Source organism: Acipenser ruthenus, chromosome 1, assembly GCF_902713425.1.
Source record: "Acipenser ruthenus chromosome 1, fAciRut3.2 maternal haplotype, whole genome shotgun sequence".
In the NCBI taxonomy this organism is placed as follows: domain Eukaryota; kingdom Metazoa; phylum Chordata; class Actinopteri; order Acipenseriformes; family Acipenseridae; genus Acipenser; species Acipenser ruthenus.
Window position 1 is genome coordinate 31040901 of NC_081189.1, and position 26419 is coordinate 31067319.

The following is a 26419-nucleotide window of genomic DNA, read 5'->3' on the forward strand; positions in this document are numbered from 1 at the left end:
TACTGTAACATTTCAAAGTTGTTCCTGTAGTTTTTAAAAGTGTTCATTATGGGTTGCTGGATCAAAACTAATCAATAACTGGAAAAAGGCTTACATTTCAATGATATTTTAAGCTGTTTAAATAATATTTCATGTTAGGCTAAAGATTGATTTGTGAGATGTTCTAAATCATTTGAGTAGGTTGTTGCATTTTTAAAACAAATTAGGTAGTTTTTGTTATTTTTATTTTAGTAATGTATTTTTACTGTACAAGAGGTAACAACCTGTGCACGCACTCTATTATGGATTTCAATTACCATTCGTGTAGAATTGTGGGAACCAATCTAAATTGAAGAAAAGATTTAAAGAATACAGGTATTGTTTAAATCTTTAAAGGTGTTGTAAAACAATAAAGTTTAATTGAGGTCAGCAAGCTCCAGGACCTACATTACACGTTTTTTCCCTGGTTTGCTAATTTGATATTTGGCATTTATTTATCAGAAAATTAAATCTTAAAACTGCACTTTTCTGTTTTTTGGAATAGTTGTGGTCATGTAACTACACAGAATACAGCTAAATGATGTTACTTTACCTCACAAAATGTAACGCACCTGGCCAAGGGACATCATTGATTAGCTTTTGGGAAGGAAGATCAGACTCACAGAACAGGAGTTCATGGGTTACTGATTTACACAGATGTTAAGGAATGGCAATGATTCCTTTCCTCCTAGTAACATTATTAAGTGTACCTCTATTATTGTGCTTTCAGTTATTTGCTTGTTTTTTGTATGTTAATTCAGGATATGCAAATTCTTAGGCTGTTGCTGCAGGTCACATGAAGGGGGTTTGAATGACGTCAAATGATATGAAAAGCTGCATTAGATAAACAATATTTAGTGTCCTCCAGAGTTAAACAGGTTTAGTATGATACACAGTTATAAATGAATGGTGTCTCTGTTGTTTTTGTTACCAGGGAAATCAGGAAATGTAATTTGGCAGGCACAGACAGAGGCTCCAAGAAAACAAAACACTATTTTTAAAAGTTTGTCTTTTTTTTCAGGCACTTGACCTGAACATCATCTGTTACTATGCCATAGCATTATTTTGCCGAACTGCATACAATACTTCTCCATATGATAAAACGAGGGGAGAAGTGAACCTTGACATCAAATACAATATAAGACTTCTGACCCCAGGTAAATCATTTATGCCAAGTTAACAGTGCAGTGAAACCTATAAAAATGGTTGAAAAGGCTTCAAATATACATTGAGTCAGAGTGTTATTTCAGACACAAAGGCAACAAAGCCCAGCTCTATCAGGTTTCCTCTAGGGACCTTTGAGATCAAATACTCTTTAATTATACATGGCTGTAGGTAACAGTGATACCTGCAAGTTGTACTCACTCACAGGAGAGGGCCAGACCTCTCCAGAACTGATGTATTGTGAAGGGTAATGGATCTAACATCTGAGGTATTGTGTGAGTTTCTTTTCAATAAAGCTTCTTTCCATCAACCCTAGTTAGTTTTAAGTTTTACGTTCATTGTTAGTTATTGCCTGACATTTTGGATTTAGTACTGGAATAATACATTTAAATCAAACTGTATTCTAATATGTTCGTTTTTGAGAAATGTATATACATAAATACCTTGATTATCGGAACTAACCCAAGGTTGTCATGTTGTGTACAATGCTCTTCAGTCCCATTGTGAAAGAGAACATGTACTAACCACCTGTAGCCCTCTACAGTACCTATGAAAACATAACAATTTACTATGATACTAAAGAACCTAAAGAATCATGGATAAGGTGTTCTGATGCAAATTCAGTTCTTGAAAGGGGCGAGTATAAATGGTACCAGGTATGTTACTTTAGTTTGTATTCATGTCTTGACAATAATTTTTTTTTTAAAGAAGTTCCAGCATTGTAATCAATGCAAATAATGCAAACAGCATCAATGGACACAAAGGGTCAACAGTATTTGGCAAGAAAAAGTGTCTAGTTTTGGGAAACAGAAGGAGTATTTCAACACATTCTTTTCATGCAAAAATTGAAAGCAAAAAAGCGAACAATGTTAAATACGGCACATTATTTAAGGCCCCCAAAGGTAAAATACCAGGACTGTGTTCAGAGGTGAGAACAACTGGCCAGGTGCATCTGAGACATCAAAAGGGTGCTGATTGTAGATTACACTGGTAGCACCTGTCCTCTCTCTCCTGTGATGAAAGCGTTCTTTGTTTCTACAGATGATGAATCTGCTTCACCTGAATCCCTTCCAGGCTACCTGTGGCTCCCGTTTCAAACCCCCATACATTTAAACATATTCAAGCAAAAACTACATTGTGCACAGAGTGTATGAGAAGATAACAGGTATAACAGTTATCTACTCTCAGTCTGACTTCAACCGATTCATTGCCTAGGCAACGCGCTGTTATCGTTGTGGAGCCAATTGTGCAATTTGTTTATAAAAACTACACTGTTAACACGATTTTGGGATAACATAATTTTGAATTCCAATGAGACTGAATGATTGAGTGTAACAAAGACAACGTCCTGTCACCATCTACTCTGCAGGAGAAGCCGGTGAGTCTGCAGGAGGAAGCCAGACGCTCTGTGTGTGATGTGCTGCCAGCTGTGTGTGTTTACAGGGAATGGCAGATGAAGATTGGTGTACGGTGGCTCCATCACTGACCAGTGGGCACCTCCTGATCTACAGTATTTATTTAACAATGTGTAACATGTTAGCTTGAGTAATTGAGTGTATTACAATGCTGTAGCTTATAGTCTTTTAACACTAAGCCTTTACGTACAGGGCATGGCTATCATCTCTTCTACTTACCTATGCTAGTGGGGAAGATCTCCTCATTGTTGATCTGCACCTCAATCCAGTCCATGAGGAGATTCATGTACTGTGGGGCCGGCAGAGCAGTGGGCTTTTTGTACTTCAGGTCGTCCTGCCACCGGTACTCGTACCTGGGCCCCCCTGACATGACAGGGCAACTCTTCTCTGTGCAGAACTCGCAGATGGTCCCATAGATCAGGTTGATGCGGTTAAAGAAGTCCACCACGTGCACAGCCACCCAGTCGTTGAGGTCCTCCCCATGGGGCAGCTGAACAGCGGCCTTGATGTCCACCCCCGAGTTCAGTGAGGCCTGGGCCTTCTTGTGCAGCTCAAAACGCTGCGTGCCCGGCTCAAACTTGCGTTTGGGCCGGAAAGTCTTGTCCTTGTTGAAGACTTGCTTCAGGGTAATCGACATGACGAAGGGGTGGGGGGGAGGAGCCTGCTTATAGGCCTCTGTCTGAGCTTTCCCAATTTCCCCTTTTCCTCACAAAATGACTCTTTAAAATAATATACAGAAAGGGGTTTACCAGTGGGTGGGAAGGTCTTTACTGGCAACTTTTCAAGACATCCTCTTCTTTCCTGTAAAAATCAAGTTAATCCATTAACATTAACAGTACATGGCAGATCTGTAGAAGTTTACATGTATATTGTGGCTGAATTTGGAGAACAGTACAGGATTTATTTACATTCCCAAATTGGAAATGGGTGTAAAAACACATTTGATTAGGAGCTTCCTTTATTTCCTTTAACAAATGCAGTCTGTCATGCACTGAAAATACAAATCTGCGTGTATCTGTACATTGTTTGGTTGCGTATGCACACAGCATTTACGTGTCGCTATGTAGGTCAGCGAATGACATAGCTGAGCGAGCAAGCATGTAAAAGAAATGTGAGTCAGCTGTTTTCTGTAAAGACAGAAGAACAAATGCATCGGAGAACAGAAGTTTACCAACATACAGAGGCTTTGTTTACAACATGCGGTTTCAGAATCGTGGAAAACTCTAAAGCCTGGTTCATACTTCTGTCGCTGATGAATGTGATAAGTCAGGTGCAGACAGCAAAAGCTGTGCAGCTTCACTATTTGCTGAGCACGCATCGTGTCGCCGCCCTTTTGACTGTGCAAAGTGGTCGCAGCTGTTGTTCATACTTTAAATACAGACTGTATTCGTGAAATTTGATACGTTTACATTTAAGTAGATGTGCTGAGTTTGTACCTCTTATACAAGAGGTTTAAAAAAAATCAAAAGCGACGTCATTGGTACATCTGTCCTCTCAACCAACAGAGAACCCGAAAGGGAGAATTTCAAACATTAGAGAGATGCAGGTATGTGACAGTGAGAGATGTTTTAGGTATTTTAGAATGACAGGTGAAAGGTTTGACAATCTGTTAATGCTGTACTCCTTTCCAAAAGAAGCACGTCTTAAGATTGTAGATTACATAATAACGACTTGTTGCTATTATGAGACCCTCGTCACCGACCAGAAATGATGTCAGTCTGTAGTATGTACTGTAAGTTTTGTACTCTAAAGTAACATTTAAAATCGTAGCCTTACATAATATAATGTGCTTACAGTAGACATGAATGGATTTTTTTAGTGCATAAAAACAAAACAAAAAAGTATTTGCTGCTTCACAGTACAGTCTTGGTGCTGACCACTGTGTCATTCACAATAAAAAAAGATTCTATCCAAAACTCTACTGCTCGCCCTGTCTTTTCCCTTCCTCGTTTCTCCCACGCAACACCGCTGCTCCGCTCCCTCCATTGGCTCCCTAACGCTGCTCGCATCCAATAATGCTTGCTCCACAGATTGGTAGTCTATTTGACCTCCCTGGTGCATTAGAAGGAAAATTGAAAGTACAACATAAAATTAGGTTTGTTATGATTGTGTTGAAAATTTTGTCAGTCATGCATGCACATGAGCTAAAGTTTTCCAAAAACCAGCAGGACTACTGTATTATGTGCGTGTTACTGCACTGACTGATTTCCATTACTAAGCCCATTACTTCCTGAAAGCTCCCAAATGACTGCATCCCTCATAAAGACAAACAATAGGGCCAGGTGTTACCATTCAACCTGCTGGGTATCCCTCCACAACCCCCTGCTGTAAATCCCTTTGATTCTGTAAAGCCCTGTACTCATACAAAACCTCCAACTTTATGAGGAGCAGGTGTGGACAGCTGTGGCTTGTGTCAATAAATCCAGCTAAAAAAATAGTAGCCGGTCTGACGGTGCACAGCTCACTCACTATAAATAAATACAACAATTCACTGAACTGAACTACATTGCTTCATTGGAGGAAATCTCCCCTTAGCTTATTAGCTACATCTTAGAACCAACGTAAACAGCTGTCTCCATTCCCATAGTACTCATTTGCAGCTGTTATGTAAGAATATGAGGCTTCTGATCCTCTAGTCACACTACAGTACCCAAATAACATGTGTTGATCAACATGCATTATGAAGTGTGAACAGTAGTGCTGGGACGAACATGGGTTTTTCATGTTTCAATATTCTTATAAAATTGAATGAATACTTTAATTTTGAATTAGCTGGAAAACTCAAGTTGAATTGATACCAGTGTACAATAATCTTGGGACTAAAATAAACCTGATACAGTATATTACAAAAAGCAGTGAAACAATCTTCTGCACACTACAGTGGAATGTGCGTTACTGATTTCAGATTGATTGGATTGGATTCCTCTGCATGGCATCTTTTTGATTCAGTCAAAGTTAATGAGGAACAGTCTCAGAAAGTATGGCCTTTTCTAGACTTCACTGCAGAGTTGCATGCAAATGTTAAATTCCTTCACTGTCTTCAACAATGGTTGAACTTTGATCTCTGGCATACTCTCCTTGTTCTTTTGTCCAGTACCCTAGATAGACATTTTTGGAACAGCAGTCATATTTTTGTTTGTTCATTTTGTTGGTTTGTGTTTACCAGTTAAAATACAGTTACAGTACCACGAAACACATTTCCTGCTCAAAGGGCTTTTTTGTATCTGATTTCCCAAGGAGTTATCTTCGATTATTTCTGATGTCATAAAATACACTTTTTTGGAACCCAAAAGTGATATTTATCCAAAGAGCTGTCATCTGACCACCATGTGAGAGCACAGTAAATCCATGTCTGAAAACACAGTAATCCAGTTAGTACTCCTTGTTCCCTTTTCCTGCCAATTAGCACTGTACTGTAGTTACATCAACAGAGAAAAAGTTTTTGTGGAAAAAAAGCATCCCTGCTACCATGGGTCACAGGTTAAAGTTGTTAGAGCTTTCACAACAATTAAAATATGAAGTTGCTTAAAAGGTTGATGAGACATTAGCAACATAGCTTAAATATAAGCACCTCTACCAATGATTAAACATTACAATCTCAATGATTTGTTAAAGCATTATTTTATTTGTTTTGTCTTTGCCTCTGAGGATAATAATGGGTTACATTTCTTAGGCAAGTGAATCCCACATCCTATTTTTTTGTATAATTGTTTTATATTGCATTGGGTGGTATCATGTGATGATGATATCATCACACCAAGTGAAAAAAGATAAGCAGTCATCAGTCCGCAGAACCATATTTTTGGTTTGTAAAAAATGATTTGGCAATCATGAAAGCAGACACCCTTCAAAAGACAATAACCTTAAAAAGTGTTTATTTAGCTGGCCTATACATTGCATATATCTGTTTTGTATACTGTATCTATTGAGATGTTTAAAGTGGTAGTTTACCCTGTAGATTTGGGAAGTCCTTTTTATTGTAGTCTACCGGGGGTAAAAAAAAAGAGAAGGAATAATAACAGAATACAAAGATAAAATAGAGTTAAAAATTGATCAGGTCTATATTTTATTATGAAATGGTCTGGTGCGCTGTAACCTTATTCAAGAGGTTTAGCTGACACTGTATTATACTGCATTAGAAAATGGATCGGAGATTTCCTTTAACCTGATTGGTTAATAGGAGGTGTCTAATATCTGGTAATGGACCTTAAATGTTATCATTCAAACTACATTTAATCTGTGTTCCAAATTAATCTGCTGGAAAACACGTAAATACATTTATGCATTTTACCTTTTCTGTTGATGAAAGGAAATCTCAGTTCTAGTACACAACCTTTAAATATTGTCTGTCAATGTAGACTAAGTGTGCTTCCTTGCTCTCCCTACACATTCAATCTATTTATTTAATACCTTCTGCACTAAAAAGATGATTTTATTCTATCGTTTTATTGGACAGGTTGAGAAATTATGGTAACTCAATTATTTTTCTGTGCGAGGTCTGTATGTCAAAATGTAAAAAAAAAAAGCGGATAATAATCAAACATATGTATGTAGTTAAAACATGATGTGTACTATTATTGATATACATGTATTAGAGTTGTTTTTATTAATGTGTATCTATAACAAAACAAAAGTTGTGAAAAAATAAAACAGAAACTTATAAAAAATAAAACGAATTTCACAGGACTCCAAGTGTGCCTAACAACAGAACATTAGCCTAACTGGAGAATGGCCACACCTGTGATTGTTGGCAGGGACAGAATTAACCCCATCCCTGCCAACCTTACATTCCCCCACACACACTTTACACACGCAGAAGGCCATATCTGTAATGTAGTTGAAACAGAAAAATGTGGAGTCACTATATTTACAAGGGCAGGTTAATAAATACACTTCATAGCCTATGTGCTTTAGAATGCTAACAGACACACCTAGCCACTGAGAGAGCAGGCTGGCTAATGCCAATGTCACACAGCTTTTCTATCAAAACTTCATTTACCACAGGGCATGCTGTAAACCACAAGGAATGTCAGACTTCAAACCACTTCCGGCTTCTTACTAATTGTATTTCTCAGCCTGGGCATGTCTTAAATGCGCTGTTTCTTAGCATGCCACTGTCTGAAGCCTGAAGTTTGACTTACTTAGGAACACCAAGCACAGTCAGTGTGCTGATATTTAATATCTATGACTCAAGCTGTAGGTTAAACTCTTCTTCATCATTTTTAGTCAGTTCTTAAAGGGATACTTTTACCCTTTTTTTTACTAACTATTATTCCAGCATAGCACACATTTCCCCTTTCAACCACTTCCAAAAGCTGATTTCTGAACTGAGGTGAGCTTTTAGAAGTGGCTGAAAAAGAAAAATTCAAACCTGGTAATTAATGTCTAAGCAAAACACTAAGAGGATGATAGAGATCACACATAACAGGATATAATGCAGGTAACGCAACATGGAGATGAAGCAGATGCTTTGTATTTTGGTGTTTGGTCTGTGGCCTCTTGCTACAAATTCACTTTGATGTGCTCAACAATTATTTTTTGTTGTTGTTGTTTTTTTACAGTAATAATGACAAAATTCTTGCTTTATTAATAATGACACAATCGTAATGGTCTTGGCAGACTGGATATGTAGTAAAATAGTATACAGAACCTCAGAAAAAAATATTAAATTAAATATAATAGTATAGTGCTACTGTAAAACAAAAACAGAAAAGGCCATATCATCTTCAATCTGGTCAGTGTACGACAGACTAGTCATCACAGTGCCTCCCTTTTATGTCTAAAGTACATACATTTATCCTTTTTATCTAACTTGTGTGAAGAATCTAATAAACCCTCTACAATATTGCGTTTTGGTTGCAATAGACAGGTGTTAGATTAAAAGAAGCCAACGACAATCTAGAACAGTTTCACAAATATCAAAATGTAAACTGACTTTAAGAAAACATTGTTTTAAATAACTCATGGCCCTGATAGTCTTACCTAATAATGCTCATCATTATCTGACCCAAGATTACACAAGAGAAATCTCACTTAAAAGCTTTTACATTTCTGTAAGTTCTACTATTTTACATTAAAATTTCATGAAGCACTTCCTAACAGTACAATCAATGGTCAAGTAAATGATTAACTTTCTTTCTAATCTTTGTGCTGAACCAGGCCATAAAACTAATTCCATTAAGGTGAGTGGTTTTTCATTCCATCCTTGAAAACTCCCACTTTCAGGGGTGGCTTGGTTTAACCTCTTTAACAGGGCTTATATTACTGTTTTTTCTCAATTATGCTAAAACACATTACTGTAAGACAACGTTGCCAAGTAGGCAAACTAGTTGTCACCTACTAACAAAAGACTGGTCAGCATGTGACATGGAATGGCAGTTAAAGGTTATGGCAAATTAAAACCTTTCTGTGATGTCATCCATTAATTATGCCACTCAACTGAAGATTGTAGGTATGTCAAATAGATAATTCTAGACAAATGCAGTGACCATCTGCACCCAACTGCAGTTTTCTTACTGAAAATATTAAAATGCTAAAAGAATTACGGCATTCAAAACACATGGCTTGTTTAACCGAATCCCTACCAGCAAGCCACAGCCATCTGTATAATTGCCTGCTTTCAGATGTCTTCATCCGTCATAACCATCAGGACAGCTCTCCTAAAAAGAGGTTATAATTTTCCCAGTGGGACTACAGAACAGCCACTGCAGGGAGTCTGTTACTTTAGAAAGAAGATGTATTCGACACACAGCTATTAGTGCCTACTGCATCTAGCAGCAGCTGTGTTCAGATTGGTGTTGGGTGTAAACTACCCTCTGATCCTTTATACAATTACTTGAATTGAAATGTTTATGTGCATTTAAAGTCATAACTGACACATGGTGCTGAGCTGCACATACAATAGTTTCACTCTATTCTCAAAAAGAATAGGGCATGTGTTACATGCTGCTCATTTTTAATTATCTATCACTTACAAAGAAGTTATAAAAACCTGTAATTATTTAACTAACTTGTATCCAGTAGTCAATTTGCCCTGACTGATTCACAAATTCACCATTCACAAAGCAATTAAAAATAACCATTGACGAATAATGAAACTCAAACTGGTTCAGAACAGTAAACTGCTCATATACATTTCACTATGGCAGTCTGGTTCATCCCCCCATTACCATGTAACTGATTCATTTCACTGTGTTCAATGCTTAACCAAATAAAAAGCACAGCTCTATAGGTTTGAACTTTTGAACACGCTGCTTTGCTGTATCATAAAATGCTGCGCAGTTACTTCTGACAGACTCATTTTACTTGACTTACTGTAGCTGAATAATTAGCTATGAACAGCTAGTAATAGCTTCCGGTATTAGTGCTTGCAGCTGCATTCAGGGCCAGCATGTGAATGTGTGTACTAGACTGGGCAGTCAAAGCTAAATTGCTCTGTATTTAATATTGGAAAGACAATACAGCACTATTTTACTACAACAGCACACTATGCGCGATATTGATGACAAGTGAAATTCTCATACGGGACTACTGTATATTAAAACTCTCAGATAAACATGTATACTTTGTGCTGTGTTATTTTATTTTGTGTCTTTTGTTTCTCCAGTATCTACAGCAAGTTGAGATGTTTGAAGAGTGAGACCCTTGCACCTGTAAACTATAGTGTTGACTTAGTACTATACCCTCCTGCAGACTGGACTGGAAGAAGAATTACTGCACACCATTCTTTCTTCTCATAGTATAGATCCTTGAAGTGACAGCTAATTTGTCATACAGAGCATTAACAAAAACCCACAGAAAATGCAGTTATGTCAATGTCATCTCCCATTGCTAACATTACATAAGGCATGCTCTTCAAATAATGGAAGGTCTCTGGTGACTTTCCTTGGGCTTTACAAATTACAGACACAATCTGCCAGATGATACAGTTCACTGGGCCAAATCATTCTAGGCAAAGCACCTTAAGTGCTCAAATTATAAGTGTAAAGAAGTATGAAAATGACATTCCGCTGGCAATTGGAAGTGTCCTTACTCTCCTGTGGTTTTAAAAATAATTATGTTAAATTTCTCATAGTTTTCTAAAGCTTGTGAAACAGCCTTTCACAGCTCTTGTACAATATTTTTCACTCCATTGCATTGCACTCTACCCCTCAAACAATCTTGATTGGCAGTATAGGAGCTATAAAATACCAGTGAAAAGGCAAACTAGTGAGATTCACCACAGTATTTATTTCACATTTTACCCATTTAAACAAAATATTAGAAAAACATGAGACATTTCTCAAGGAAGGAAAAGCTATGCAAAGTCATTTATAAGGAATAAATATTTAAGACAAAGTAATTAATTTAGGCATCACTCTTTCAAATGCATCATATACCCCTTTCACACAGACGGGTTATGACAGCTCAGAACCGGCACTGATGTGGCATTATGGTCTGTGTGAATTGCCTATAATGTCACAGAGTCGTCATATTTTATGCCATCTCTGACCCACCCTTCTTAAGGTGGTTCAGAGACGGCACTGAACTGTCTTAATTCCTGTGTGAAATAATATGAAGTGCTATAGTGGCCGTGGATTGAAAGTCAACATCCCACATGACTGTATATCGGATGTGTTGGGAATTTTTTGCAACACGCTTTCATGTTTTTCAGATATAATGGCTGATCAAGAACGTGGTAGTAATACGAGTCTGGAATAAGTTAAGGAATTGTTAACTTTACGGGCTGACAAGGAGGTGAATTCACAAATAGAAGGGACGGTGTGTGATGCTGTAATTTATGGACGAATCACTGTTGCCATGAAAATGATCTGTTGACTGACAGGTTTGAAAGTTGTACTCACATGATCCCTTTGGCTGTGTGAAAGGGTTATAATGGTATTACACCAGCGTAGATTGCGCAATTCCGTGCTGTTGAATGGGTATTTTCAATAATTTTTTTAACGTCTCTGAGATGGCTCAGTAGCGGCAATTGTGTGTGAAAGTGGTAATGCAGTAGCAAAACCTGGTTGCCAGGGAAACAGCACTAAATTATGTGGACCCTGGTGCATAAAGCCAAATGGACCAGTGAGCCATTGGTTTATCCCTAAAGGCTTTAATGAGGAAGGTTGTCTTAGTGAAAGGATGTCTTTGTTCAGGTAGGAAACCTGAGCTGCTGTCTTTACATGGCATTATTAAACGCGAAGCCATCAGAGGGGGTCCACGGGAAAACAAAATAAAAATAGCCCCCTCTCACTGACAAGTCCCCAATTTCACAATGCAAATCATCTTCGGCAGTACGTAGCACCTGCCGTTACACTTCGCACACATTCTATTAAGTGCGGCCAGTTGCAGCATGTGACGTGTTTTAGCCTGGTGACTAAATCACGTCACACGCTACAACTCGCCACACATTAGAAGCAACCCCACGTGGTTCGCCCCGCTAGTGGGAAGTATCAGCAACGGATCACTGGATAAAAACAGGCTCTTCGAAAAGGAAACAAGTGGCAATGGAGTACAGAGGCGGCTTGTCAACGACCTCACCAAGAATTCCCGGCTAAAAAACATTTTGCATATTGTTTTTATTTAATTGAGAAATATAAACACATTTAAGCACAGTTACACATGAATATATTAAATAAAATGTAAGTCGCTAGTGACATTATTTCAAAGTTACAAATCACTTTCACCAGTAGTGAAAGCACAATGACAGAAAGCTGAAACAGTGTAGTGCTGCCGCAGTGCTGCATCAGGCAGAAACCTGAGCCGCATGGAAAAAAAATGTACAACATCAACACTAGATGATTTCTTTTTTATGCTGTAGTAAAAAAGTAAAAACATATCATTAATATACCGGTGTATTATTCCATAAAACATGTTTTCTTGTTATTGTTTTTTAAGCAATTCAAGCATGTGGAAGGAGTATAATAAAAAAATAAAAACAAGTTAATGTGTATCTGCTTCTCTGACATGGAAGACCACATAGGGATGCTTTCAGTGAACTAGTATTTTAATCCCAACATTTTAACCCCCCTCTAAGTCCAGTTCTGATTTGCTGAAGAGGATTGTAAAACATGAAATGGTTTCAGTGCACCCACACAGGTCTGGATCTCGTTTTCTAATCAGAGACACCATCAATTCTCAGAACAATTGCTGCACTGTTTCCAGAAAACGTTTTGCTAAGACTAGTTCTTCAGCATTCCAGATTGTAAAATAATCGTTACATGGAAATTGTTTGGTAACATACAATTAGATAATAATCAAATCCAGTGCATCTGTAATGCTCAGTGATTCCAGTTTACTATACCCAAGCACAGTCTCACTTAATAAGCAATTAAAACATTTTTGTCTGTTATTACCAAGGAACAGGCCACAGCAATGCTATTATCATTATTATACTATAACTTTTTTGTGATCAGTTTTTATTTATTAGTACAAAATGAGATTTAAAAAAAGAGAAATAATAGATAGGTATTTTTTTCTATTCCACTTTTTAAAGTTATGTATTTACTGTTGTTAGTCTGAAATAATCATTGTGGTCCACTGATAGTTTACTTTATCAGTAGGTAGTGGTTTTAGATCAGATGTCATTAATTAGTATCATCTCTCAGTCGTGTTTTATTTGCTGTTCTGTTATTGAGAAATAAAACTGCTGACCTCCATAGAAAACAATGGGAGAGCAGAATGTTTTATTCAGAAACAAGATTATATAGCTCAGAAAGCTTCGATTAACGGCAGCCTTGACTGACACTCACATTTTAGTGATTTACTCTTTGTTTCATAACACATTCTTGAATACAACCTGGTATAACATCATCTGAAGGATGTCGTGGGTTGGAATGGACCTGACAAGCAAGTGCTTGTTGTGCACGGTTTATGACTGTCGATGGAAAGCCAGGCCTGGGATGAACCCACGACCCTCCGGTCAAGAGTCCAGAGCCCTAACCACTACTCCACACTGCTCCACCTGATATGGTGCGCACCTACTCTCCGAGGCATATTGTATACAGGTATTTTGGGTATTTTGGATGATACCACTAGTTTTGAGGGTGCTCATTTTAATACGGCAGGGCAGAGATATATATCCACATGGGTGCACGTGTGTTTGGATATGTGGTGATGGAAGTTGTGTTTAATTTTTAAATTGAGTGACTGAGGTGTGATTGGAAAACTGTGGAATGTGGCCAGGTGGTAATTGATTGATTGTCAATTACACCTGGTCACACCCTATAAAAGAAAGGAATTAATATTTGGTGTGGGTTGTGTAGGATAGTTCGGAGCGGAGAAGTAGTGTGCTTTGAGTAAAATGTGAGTAAGTGTAGAACACCAGGATAGCTGTGCTTGGGGGTTGTACTTGTGCTGTGTGTGTTTAGGAGTGTTTGTTCAAACTGTTGCTTTGTTCCTGTGTTTTGTTTGTTATGTGTTTATTAAATGTGTGCAGAAAGCGCTGAACTACACTTTCTGTGTCTGGGTTGCTATTTCTGCCACTGGCCAGCCTTGACTGCCAGTCAATATATACCGAAGCAATATATACTGAAACATTCTCTTATAAAACTTTACTGTGGTAAAAGGTGTAAGCTCTGTAAAGCTAAGAGTGTTATGGTGAAGCATATAAAACATGGTAAACTATGGTAAATGTATACTAGAACCGTGGTCAGTACAGCGAATTGTTCAACTGTTCAAGTAAAACAACAAAGTATACCAATTGTTGTCTAGCCACTTTCACTGCTAAACAACTCTGACTTATCAGCCAATTCACTTGCATTCCATGTGTATTTAGCATAACTACTGTGTTTGTGAGTCAATGCCAAACATTGTCTGCAAATGTCATTCTTCAGACGAGTTTGGCATTTTTCACTGAATTAACTTCTGCTCCCCTGAGCCATGATCCCACAGCTGGAAATTCTCTTTAATTTCATCATCTGCCTGGAGCACAGGTCTACCTCTGGATGAACCCTGGCTCAAACATAAAAGTTTATTGTCCTTATGTAAACCCTAACAGGAGAGGTGGTCTGCTCCTAAAATGAATTTTGTTTTTCTGAATATTGTTTTTTCCCCACAGGTTATGAATTCACCCACTGAAAAAGGTTCCGGCAGCATCTGCTTAAAGGTCTTTACCTTTACGCTTACCTTTAAGTTGCTGTTTCGTTATTGAGATTCTCGTCTCACTTTGGAATATGTTATATTTTATTTATTTATTGTAAAACCAGTAAGAAGTTTATTTTACTTTTTAATTTTAAATCCTTGTCGGCTAAAAAGGAGATTATAATTATTTTGTATCTTTATATTTTATTGGCCCTACATTTAGAGAAATGTATAATAAAAATGTGTAAGACTAGGTTAAGGAAATATTTAAACAGAAGACATTCCAGGAGCATCCTGAGGAAAGTGCTTGTGTAAAACTACAACAGGAATGAGAAAAGAACCCCATCCTGACCTTCTGACATGCTTGTTTTGGCTTGCCAGTCAGAATGTATGTCTTATTCCTCTTCTCACCACCACAATTAGGGAATTAGGGAGCTGTGTGCATTTGCATAACATCTATAAGAAGCAGCTCCTGGTCTATCCTGTCCTGTCAGGTCAGTAGAAGTAAGTTCTCCTTACAGACTGCTGCACTACAGTGCCTTCTGGTGTGGACAAAAAGCAAAGAATCCACACGCTGACCTCCAGAACTAAAACGAAACAATGCCTGCTCACTTCTTAAAAACCACATTTAAAAAATGTTGATCTAAAAAACAGCTGGGGAGGGGGCTCCCAAGTGGCACATCCAGTAAAGGCGCTCTGCGTGGAGTGCAGGATGCACCCTATAGCCTGGAGATCGCAGGTTCAAATCCAGGCTATGTCACTGCCGACCGTGACCGGGGGTTCCTACAGGGCGGCACACAATTGGCCGAGCACCGCCCGGGTAGGGAGGGCTAGGTCAGCAGGGGAATTCACGGTTCACCGCGCAACAGCGACCCCTGTGGCTGATAGGGCTTCTGCAGTGGAGCCATCAGATCTGTGTTGTCCTCCGGCACTATAGGTCTGGTGGCCTCGCTGTGGATCCGCAGTGCGAAAAATGACAGATTGGCAGAAACACATTTTGGAGGATGCGTGTTCCAGACTCCGTTTCCCAAGTTGTCAGGGGGTTGCAGCGGTGAACTGGGATACAAATAACAATTGGGTATTCCAAATTGGGGAGAAAACCGGGGTAAAAAAACATTGGCGACAACTAAATTTATATATAAAAAAATAAAAAAAAAACTGGGGATGTATATCAATCAATATTTATTTTATATAGCGTCTTTAATAGTGGACCACCATCACAAACTGCTTAACTGTTTCTGCACTGCCCTGTATTCTCCATTGTTAAATGATATAAAATGTGCTTTACAGAGGCAAACAAATGTAAGCTAAGCAGCAATTTGCAATAAAATGTATTGGTTGTAAATAAACTGTTTAAAGTGATGTGAAAATTAACCAAACATACTCCTTTTTGAATTTAGATTACAGCAACAATTACTCACATGATACACTGGCCTGCGCTATATAGGGGCCTCCAATTGATCAAGATCATATTTAATGAGATAACTGGTTCAGAAGCTTATTAAGGAAGCCTATTCATAGAAATATATATATTTTTAAAGATATTTAAAAACTGAAACGGATACATGCTTGCAGTTTGTGGAAAGGCCTTTCTCTAGGATTTCATGGGGAGGTGAAAATGCCACCCTTGTTACTGAAGGGAGATAACTCTGTGAACGTGCAGCAGATCTGTAAGTCATGTGAACAGAGAGCAGAGGCAGATGTAAGACAACAGTGGATCGGAAAGATGTGTGTGAAAAGCCCTTGTACAGCTCGGGTTAAAAATCAACTCGCAAACACACTGTAGTGTCAATGTCACGGAACTGGGGTACTGTTCTTCTATTTTATTCCATTTCAAATGAAGCATGTCCAGCACAAGGATGAAACAAAGAGGACAGCCCTTGTGTAATATAAAAATCAGGAGAAATGCAGCTAAAAAGTGTAGCTCAGTTCCCATAATGTTCCTTTAATCAAGTGTATGCATCTATAGCTCTAACAAGCCCTGAATAACAGACTGCACCAGTCGTCTCTCACTGTTCTCCATACACAGGAGATTTGCATGTATTTCATGTAACGTTACACTGAGCATATACCATATCTAAGGTATATACTGTAACTTACTGCCTTTTGGATTCTGATAAAACGCTAACTGCCCTTATATAAGCTGTAAGTTATGGTGGGAGGTCTTGTGCTCCTAAATGATATGCACATTTTGTGATAACCAGCCATGTGTCAATGGACTGATAAGGAATTTCAATTTCAGTATGTCTTATGGAAAGAAAGAGGGGCTGTAACAGGGTGAGGAGCCCTGTAAAATGTATTTATTTATTTATTTTTAGAACTGGGTCTCCCCCTCTGCCCCTGTGTTACTTTGTATTTGTTTTATGATTTATTATAGAGGACGAGCGAGGTGCCGTCCTTCAGTATTTTGTATTTGTTTTGTTGTATTTGTTATGATTTATTTATATATGACGGCAAAGCACCGCAGGTTTTGTTATTGTTTTGTATTTATGTATTGACGGCATAGCCGATTGTTTTGTTTAGTAGCGTGGATGGGTCGCCCCATCCACAGCAGTTTAAAAACCTCATGCAGAAGGTGGCCTTCCCGAATTAATTGGTTAATTTGTTGCTAAATCGGGAGATGGTCACCTGCATAAAAGCCTGCAGCTCTCTTCGCTCAGTGTGGTGGGTGTTAGAGCGGAGAGAGCGAGAGAAAACGAAACTAAAAGAAAAAAACGTAAAGGATCAGTGAAGGCTATTTATTGCCCAGTATTTTTCCCTTCCTGCATCTGACCTGACGTCACCGCTCAGCCCACCCTGTCACAGGGGTATATTTTCAAAGCATGTACTACCTGTTTTAACTCCTGTTTTGTTTTTTTGTTTTTTTGTTTTTTTTTAGAAAATGTTAATGTTACACAACTAACAACTTGAGACCTTACTTGGTTGTTCACTTAGTTTTGTAACAGTAACAGGAGTTGTTTAGTTAATTAAAGACTGGAGTTATCGCTTTAAAAATAAAAATGCGCACACACACACGTGCGCACACAGAGAGAGGTCCCCCTGGAGCATTTTTCACAAATCTTTCTTCGTCAGAAATGTAATATCATAACAGTAACAAAAAGGTTACTGGGTTATTTTCATGCATTCTACTCACATACCAGGATGACTTGTAAGTGCAACCCAGGAGGGATTTGCAATGTTAGGGATAAATATATCAAAGAACAATTTTAAAAAAAAAGTATGATGATCCGGAACAGGAGGAATCTCATAAGAATTGGAGGAGACTTTTGGGGTAGCTGCTAAAAGTGCATAAGAAACATATAACCCATGAACAGCTGATAGATTTGCATGTTAAAGGATTAATAAAAAATGATTGGATCAAGACTGAATACTCAGCATTATGAACCACCCTTTTAATTATTAAATTCCATCTGAACTTGCCCCTAAAGATATCAGGAATAACACAGTGATTAACACCTAATACTTACAATGCACATTGAAGCTTCAAGCTTCGAAATGCCATGACAATGTAATCACAGATGAGTGACACCCGTATTTATATAAATAAATGGAAATTCCTTAAATGACCAGCAACTGGTATTGCTGGTTCAAGAGACTCAATGTTGGATGAACTCTGTATGCTGATTCAGAAGTACCACTTCTAGTCAATTTTAATTCCCTTACTGTGAAATGTAAAAGTTAGGCTATATCTACACTAGTTTGCCGTAAATAAATGTAATGGCTGTAAACGTGTGCAGGTGGTTATGTATCCATTAAGAAACCAGTAAACGTGTGTTCCAACTCGTGCTGCTCATCAGATAACCAGCAGTACTGGCATTTTCAACAGCCTAGGATACTTCTGCAGCAAATGATGTGTACAACGCACTGCATAGCAAAGATGAACAAAACACCCCTTTCTGTCTCTCACACACACATACTATGCGTTTGTACTGACTCGAGTTCAATTTAATCACAAGCTTACTCGACTGAATGACTGTCCGTGCAGATAACACATTTATGTACGCATTTCAAGTTTTGGATGAAAATACACGAATACCTCCCAACGAGATTATATATATATATATATATATATATATATATATATATATATATATATATATATATATATATATATATATATATATATATAAGTATACGAACAATATATTACAAATATATTTTTAGATTACCAGAGTGTGGTATTATAATTTAAGTTAAAACAAATTTAACAGGCAGACGCACATATTTACGTTTACTAAACCTTAATAATACTGAACAAAGCTGCGGGATTATGAAGTTACTAATAATAGTGTAAAAGCTAAATATATCGTTTTTAACTGATTTCGAAATTCGGACACCTTTTACAGCTAAACAAACCACGAATAAACTGGCTGATAAAACAAGGACAGGATCGCATGTTTAAACCTCATGAAGCATTAACACTGAGTGCCGTGCATTTCCATACTGGTAGTTCAAGAGTGCCATCACAATTCATTATCCACGATTTAACATAGCCAACAACATAAAACAAAACAAATACCATATTAACATAAACAGTACATGTGTACTCACCAGCTCAATCAAGATCTGCACTCACTATCCTATAAAAATATATACATATATTTCCAAGGTTTAGCGCGCTCAGCGCTCCACAGTAGCCAACACGGGAATGAAATACCAAGACACGATTTGCATATCATCAGAAAAGACTCCCACACGTCCAACAGGATTTTGTACGCGCAGCAGCAAGATTGAGTAAAGTGACATCTGCTGAACCTGTTTGGAGTTGCACTGGCCTTACTGACTGTATCTGTAGTGTCCGGCGGCGAAGTTAAAAATGCAGAAATGTAAAAGTTACATTAAAACCCACTAAGGTAAGAAAGCCATTTTATAAAAGTATGTTTTCAGTCTTGATTTAAAAAATGTAACAGTCCCAGCTTCCCTGCTGACAAAAGAAGGGAGAGCATTCCATAATTTAGGGGCTCTGCATGAAAAAGCCCTTCCTCTCCTGTTAATTTTGTTGACTCTAGGATTAGGAATAACCAGTAGCCCTGCATCCTGTGATCTAAGATTGATATTTGGATGATACAGGGTCAGTAACTCCTACAAATAACCAGGTGCTAATCCATTTAGGGCTTTATAGGTTAACAGCAAAATCTTTAAATCTATTCTATACTGCACAGGGAGTCAGTGTAAGGAGGCTAAAACAGGGGTAATATGTTCACTTTTCCTGGTTTTAGTCAGAATTCTAGCGGCTGTATTCTGAAGGAGCTGAAAGCGAGACAACACACCCTTTGGTAAACCAGAAATAAGTGCATTGCAGTAATCGATTCTAAACAAAGGCATGCATGGGTCGGTCTCTCAGCATCATATACTGAACCAATTGGTCTAAGTTTGGCTATATTTCTCAAACGGTAAAAATATACTTTTGTAACTTCCCTAATATAAGTCTCAAATGATTGATCAGGATCAGATGACCCCCACATTTTCCATTTCTATCTTAAGATTTAATAAGAGATTACTACGGTCGAGCACATGTAATAGACTATTTGATGCACGAGACCGAGCTTGTACTTGCATAAAGTTTAATTAATGGCTGCGTTTACAACAGAAAACAATTGCCATACCTTTGTCTCGTTTCCCTATACAATACATTACTATCATGGAAAAACTACCAATTTCATTAAAAAAATAAGTAATAATTAACGCAATATAACAACTACGTCAAATATTGAAGCAGTTTATTTATTTATAGACTACAAACTATAACCAACAACAACAACTACTACGACGACGACTACAAAACATCGTTTAATTTACTTCAAAACAAATTAAATGTTTGTTTTGTAAAACAAACAAAAAAGAAAATGACCATGTACATCATTTACAATGATAATTGGAACTTGGACACAAAGTTCATGAATTGCTAATAAATGCTTCAACATGTTTCAACAGTTTTCTACAGTGTTACAAGATGACGACAATAGACATTCGCAGTCACACCCTTTGGCTTCTGTGCGCTCATTCTTTGCTATAAACATGTCCATGTTTCCCAGCATTCACGGTGTTAGTTCTGTTTATGTATGCTTAACAAAGCAACTTCCTCGCGCTGCTCGAATAATCAAGAAAGTTTAAACACTTTTTGCACAGTACAGGTATGTATTTAAATGTATCAGTCACTAATCTGATGACTATACAAATTCAGTAAAAACGGAAAATATAACATACTTCTTACATGATCTCTTACAGGATATTTTCCAAAGGGTTATTTCTACACAGGGTGTTTCATTTAAAAGTTTACCCAATGATAAATTAGAATAATGAAATTAGAATATTAGATTTCCTTTTCCTTTTCAAGATATATATCAACAGAGGGGAATCTAACACTAGTCATGTGACAGTTCTGACTTTAACGATTGGGAGCCGTGTGGTGTTAAAAATCAAGCAACGTGTTTTTTTTTTGGTTGAAACATATACTGAAACAAAATCATGCAAAATTATATATATATATATATATATATATATATATATATATATATATATATATATATATAGATAGATAGATAGATAGATAGATAGATAGATAGATAGATAGATAGATAGATAGATAGATAGATCCTGTTGAGGAATATGGGGAGCCACCATCAAAGCCTATCATAGTGCAGAAATGGTGCGCACGAAACGTGTCAACGTGAACAAAGTGGAAGAAATTAAATAACGATAATTGCATAGTACACGTAAGTCTCTGAGGCTGTTGTCTGCACAATGTCGAGCCACAAAACAGTTAAAGGATTATTAAAAAGTTAAGGTCGTTCAGTAGCTTCTAGGTTTCTAATTTAATTATTCAAATTAGCAGGAGGAGAGGATGAGGTGTATAAAGGCCATTTCCCAGGCCAAGCAGGGAGAATGGATGAGATGGGAGAGTGTGGAACAACGCAAGATTGGCTGGCAAGACCTATGGTCAATGGAACTTTCCTCATCAGGTCAACATATGATGTTCTCCCATCACCACAGAACCTAAACCTCTGGGTAGGAGAGGATCCCTCATGTCCTTTGTGTTCATCACCTGCAACATTAAGGCACATTTTGACAGGATGTAAGGTGGCTCTTAGCCAAGGACGGTTTACTTGGTGCCATGACCAGGTGCTGCGATGTTTGGCCTTAGCATTGGAAGACAAGCGTAACATGACCAATAAGTTGCCACCTGTTCCATCAAAACATTACACACAAAAGACAACATTCCTCCGCCCAGGAGAGCAACCACCAAGAAAAGGTGTTAAAACCAATCCTCGCCCAAGACAACTGGAAGTTGCTAGAGACTGGAAAATGCTGGCAGATGTTGGTCAATGGCTTATTTTTCCACCTGAGATTGCAACCACTAACCTTCGACCAGATATTGTCTTGTGGTCTGGATCAGCACGCCTTGCTCACCTGGTAGAGTTAACAGTGCCATGGGAGGATGCTGTAGATGAGGCGTATGAGAGGAAGAAACTGCGGTATGCTCAACTAGCCACTGAAGCGGAACAGCGAGGATGGAGAGTCCGGGTTTACCCAGTGGAAGTGGGTTGTCGAGGATTTGTGGCACACTCTACAACCCGGTTTCTCAGAGACGTCGGATTCAGTGGCCAAGAGTTGCGTCGCACAGTGAAGAACTTATCTGAAGCAGCAGAGAGGAGCAGCAACTGGCTGTGGTTGAGATGGAAAGATTCTGGCTGGGGATCTCAAGCACAATAGAAAGAAAGAAACGCTGATATACAGGTAAGTAAGCTGGGCTGAGTTGAGTGGGGGACGGAGGGGGGTGATGCTGGGACGCCAGAATCACCGGCGAGCCCTCTTGAGGTGTCGTGGGCTAGTCGACGAAACACTGAGGATGGAAGGTGCCCACTTGAAGACCCCAGAGATGTACCCTACTTAGCTCAATCCAGACGGTTGTCATGCTGATGCGCTGGGGAGGCCGCACTGTGGTTGATCCCCGGAGCCAGCATCGCAGCCGTTGTGTGTGCTGATGCGCCAGGGAGGCAAAATAAGCTGATCCCTGGAGTCAGCATTACACTTCAGCCATTAACACCAGACAGAAGGATATCTACATCATCATATGGAAGGAAACGTAAATGGAAGGAGACACATATGGATCACATTAGTTTACTGTAAAGCTACGTCTTAGTTGGTGCTTATCTTGGCGAGAGCCGAGTTCAAATCAGCATGAAGTTTTAACATTTACTCTCGTGTAATGGAAATCATGAATTTATTATTGGGTCAACTAAAACACCCTGTATTACCATAACAATGATATGACTATTGTCTGTCATTTCTATGAAAGTGTTTGTAATGTAAACATTATTGAAAGTTACTGTGACTGAATTACTGTGGTTTAACAGTGACATCTAGTGGAAGCCTTTTAAACAGCACCATGCGTTCTTTAAAGTAACCTCAAGCGAAAACTGAAGTACTGCACAATATAGAACAGGCCCATTGCATTTAGTGGACACTCAGGGGCTGTCTGTTAGTGTGGTTGTTTCTAGACATGTGGTCCTTTAGTTAATTTGACATTGGGGTGGTCTTTATAGACTGGTGATCCTTTTATATGTGTTTTAAAACAGGATTGACTGTACATGTTAGATCTCACGTTACAGTGTAACTTTTCCCGCTAGAATGCTTTTTTTTTGCTCTGAAAGAGCATGGGGCCAACAGGGAGAAGAGAGCGTTTCTGCTGTACTGAGACATTTCAAATTAAACAACAGTGTACAGTAACATTAAACCACATTGGTAGTGTATTACCAATGTATTGGTGTATTACCTTACATTCATTAAAAAAATATTTTGAAAATGTACAGTATGTGTTGCTTTTCTGTTTCAGTGTGTGCCAAGAAAGACAATACAGTTATTTGCAATATCTAAATGCCATTAATTAGAAAACAATTAATTAAATCTGTTGATTGATTATGATACATGGGTATTCAAGAATTTAAACTGCTCTGCTGTGATTAAAAAATAAAAAAAAAAGTGTGCTGAAAATCCAGCCCAGTTCCACCAACCACGCCTTTGGTCAAGCCTTAATTATCTAATAGAACCAATTTAAATTCTGACAATGTTCTAGAGCGCATCCTGCACTCTAGTGAGTGCTTTTACTGGATGCGCCACTCGGGAGCCCCTAGGTTCTAAAGTACATTTAATTAAATTTATACTGCAATATAAGAACAATAATCTGCAATAAATTGTCCTTATTGGTGTGCAGGGATCATTTGATATGGGGCAAGAGTGACACCTTGTGGTCTGGTTGGTGCAATTGGTAAATTATTATTATTATTATTATTTATTTCTTAGCAGATGCCCTTATCCAGGGTGACTTACAATTGTTACAAGATATCACATTATTTTTTACATACAATTACATTATTTTTTACACATTATTTTTACATACAATTACATTATTTTTTACACATTATTTTTACATACAATTACCCATTTATACAGTTGGGTTTTAATCTAGGTAAAGTACCTTGCTCAAGGGTACAGCAGCAGTGTCCCCCACCTGGGATTGAACCCACGACCCTCAGTGTTTCATTGACTAGCCCACAACAACTCGAGAAGGCTTGATAGTGATTCTGGCATGTCAGCACCAATCCTCTCCATTCCCCACCGAAGCAAGCCCAGTTTAATTACCTTACCCATCTATTCCTTTTCATTGATGTTAACTTCCTCCAGACGAGCCTTCCTCAGTTAGAGCTGTTGACAGGGAAACCTCGTACACAGTAAGCAGCCACAGCAACCTTGCAAAAAGACCAAACTGAAAGCACCAGACTTGAAGCTTGCCCGGTAGTGCACTGTCAATCCTCTTCAGCCCTTGTACTGCCTGATGTCTCACCTCTCCTACTCAGACTGTGTCTTTTAAATCCCCATTGTACCACTTTCCCAAGTCTCTTAACAGCATTTTCTGACACTGTTGGAATGGCCTCGCCATCAATATAGAACACCTTAATCACTACTTTGCCTTTGATGTTGGAGATGCCCCTCGACTTAGCTGGCTTGATCTGCATATGTGCCCATCTGATGTTATCTGCTAGTTTGCCAAGTAGCCGATTGATGCAGGCTGCTGTTGTAGTCATGGTGGTCATCTGATCCATGTATACATTACATGGTGGCAGCTGCGTGTCAGAAGCCAGCTGTTCTCCACCCACTACCTATTTCGAGGCTCTAATAATGACTTCCATTGCTATGGTGAAGGCCGGTGGAGAAACAGAAGTAGGCTTTCACTGACCCTGTTGTAGTACTGGGTACACTGAAGAACTCAAATGCAGACCAAAGCAGTTTATGTGGCACTGAACAGTGCATTAGCTAAATCCAGGAATGTTACACGGAGCTCCTTCTTCTCCTTTTTTGTGACTGAATCTGTTGCTAGTGCTCCAAGTATCCCGAAACCCTATATGGTGGTGTCAAACATGCGGTTCTTCAATAGATATGTTGAAGAATATCTTACCCTCCACATTTAACAGGGAAATTGGACGTAATTGGCTGATGCAGGTAAATTCTGTTTTTTGGGGGATAAAGACCGCTCCTGCTCTTGGGACTACCTGCTTACCCAGAGTCCTCCATTTGATATTGTTATGGATTAATAGGTGGAATATCAGAGGGGATCAACATAGGCTACCCTCTTCTTGGATCAGTGTGTATCTTACTTAATTGAACTAAATAAACCACATTCCAGATCTTTATCAGTTAATCATTTAATGATACATATAAAACCTGTAGGACTCCGAGCCTCGAGGACCAAATTTGTGCATCCCTGCCATACACTGCCATATTTTCTTGGATGCATTTCTGCATCATGTTTCTCTTCCTTTCTGTCACACTGAGACAATACAAAGCTAACCTAAAAGCTGTATTTGTGCATTTATTTTGCACTTACGCAATGAACACACTGTGGCAGTTGTCATGAGTATATATACATATACATTTGGAAGTGGTGCTTTGTGAAGAAGACCATTAGCTCACTTCCTATTTATTTTTCTTGCGAAGGTGGATCTTTAAGAATTATAAACCTCACAGTTCGTTCAATCAGATTAGGAGTTGGCAAATTAATCTCTGAGTAAAGATGGTTTGCAGAAATTATAATAATCTAGCTGGAATGACGGCTGCATTGGACATTAATACTTAATATAGGCTGATTCTTAATGGTCTTACATTAAATGGGCAATACATCAAAATGTACTCGGGATCGAGTATCCAGCACACACACCCTCCTGCAACCCTGCTGGTTTTCTGTTCCCACAATACGCCACTCATTTCAATCAGAGAACAAGCATTGTTGCAGGTGGGAGCATGACCTGGATGCACTGCAATGTTTAGAACAAAAAATCTATTTCTCCTAAAAGTTGAAAAAAAACACAAATTTAATGATATGTGAATAAAAAATATCTAAACTATCAGTAAAATATTGAAAAAAATATTGTTATATGGACAATGCGGGACGCAGCAAAGATAAAGTAATGTGTTTATTGAAAACACCATGCAATAGTAATGGACATTTGAAGCTACTTACTGTTTAAGGACTGTTTTTAAAGTGTTTATAATCATTCCCTTTGTTTAGTAGTGCTTTGAAGACTGTGAATAAACTTCTAACCCTACCTGAAAGAGCTGAAAAAGCTGTCATGAGCAGCAAACCTGATTTGATTAATGGAAATGTGCTTAAAAAACAATCTTTAACAAAACTCATAACCCTCCTGCTGAAGGTAACATAGGCCCAGATTAGATCACAGACTGTTAATCAGATTATTTTAACT

General features: G+C 38.3%; 1 protein-coding gene across 1 annotated transcript in view; it reads right to left on the bottom strand.

Moving 5' to 3' along the window:
- The window catches only part of LOC117408568 (MOB kinase activator 3B), a 46874-nt gene extending 27529 nt beyond the window's left edge, over positions 1–19345 (bottom strand). Inside the window, exons 1-2 of the mRNA XM_034923823.2 lie at positions 19212–19345; positions 2817–3398 (exon numbers count right to left, since the gene is read on the bottom strand). Coding sequence (XP_034779714.1) covers positions 2817–3234 — 418 coding nt within the window. The 5' untranslated portion in view covers positions 3235–3398; positions 19212–19345. The remainder of the gene's footprint in view (positions 1–2816; positions 3399–19211) is intronic.
- Positions 19346–26419: the final 7074 nt, after the last annotated feature.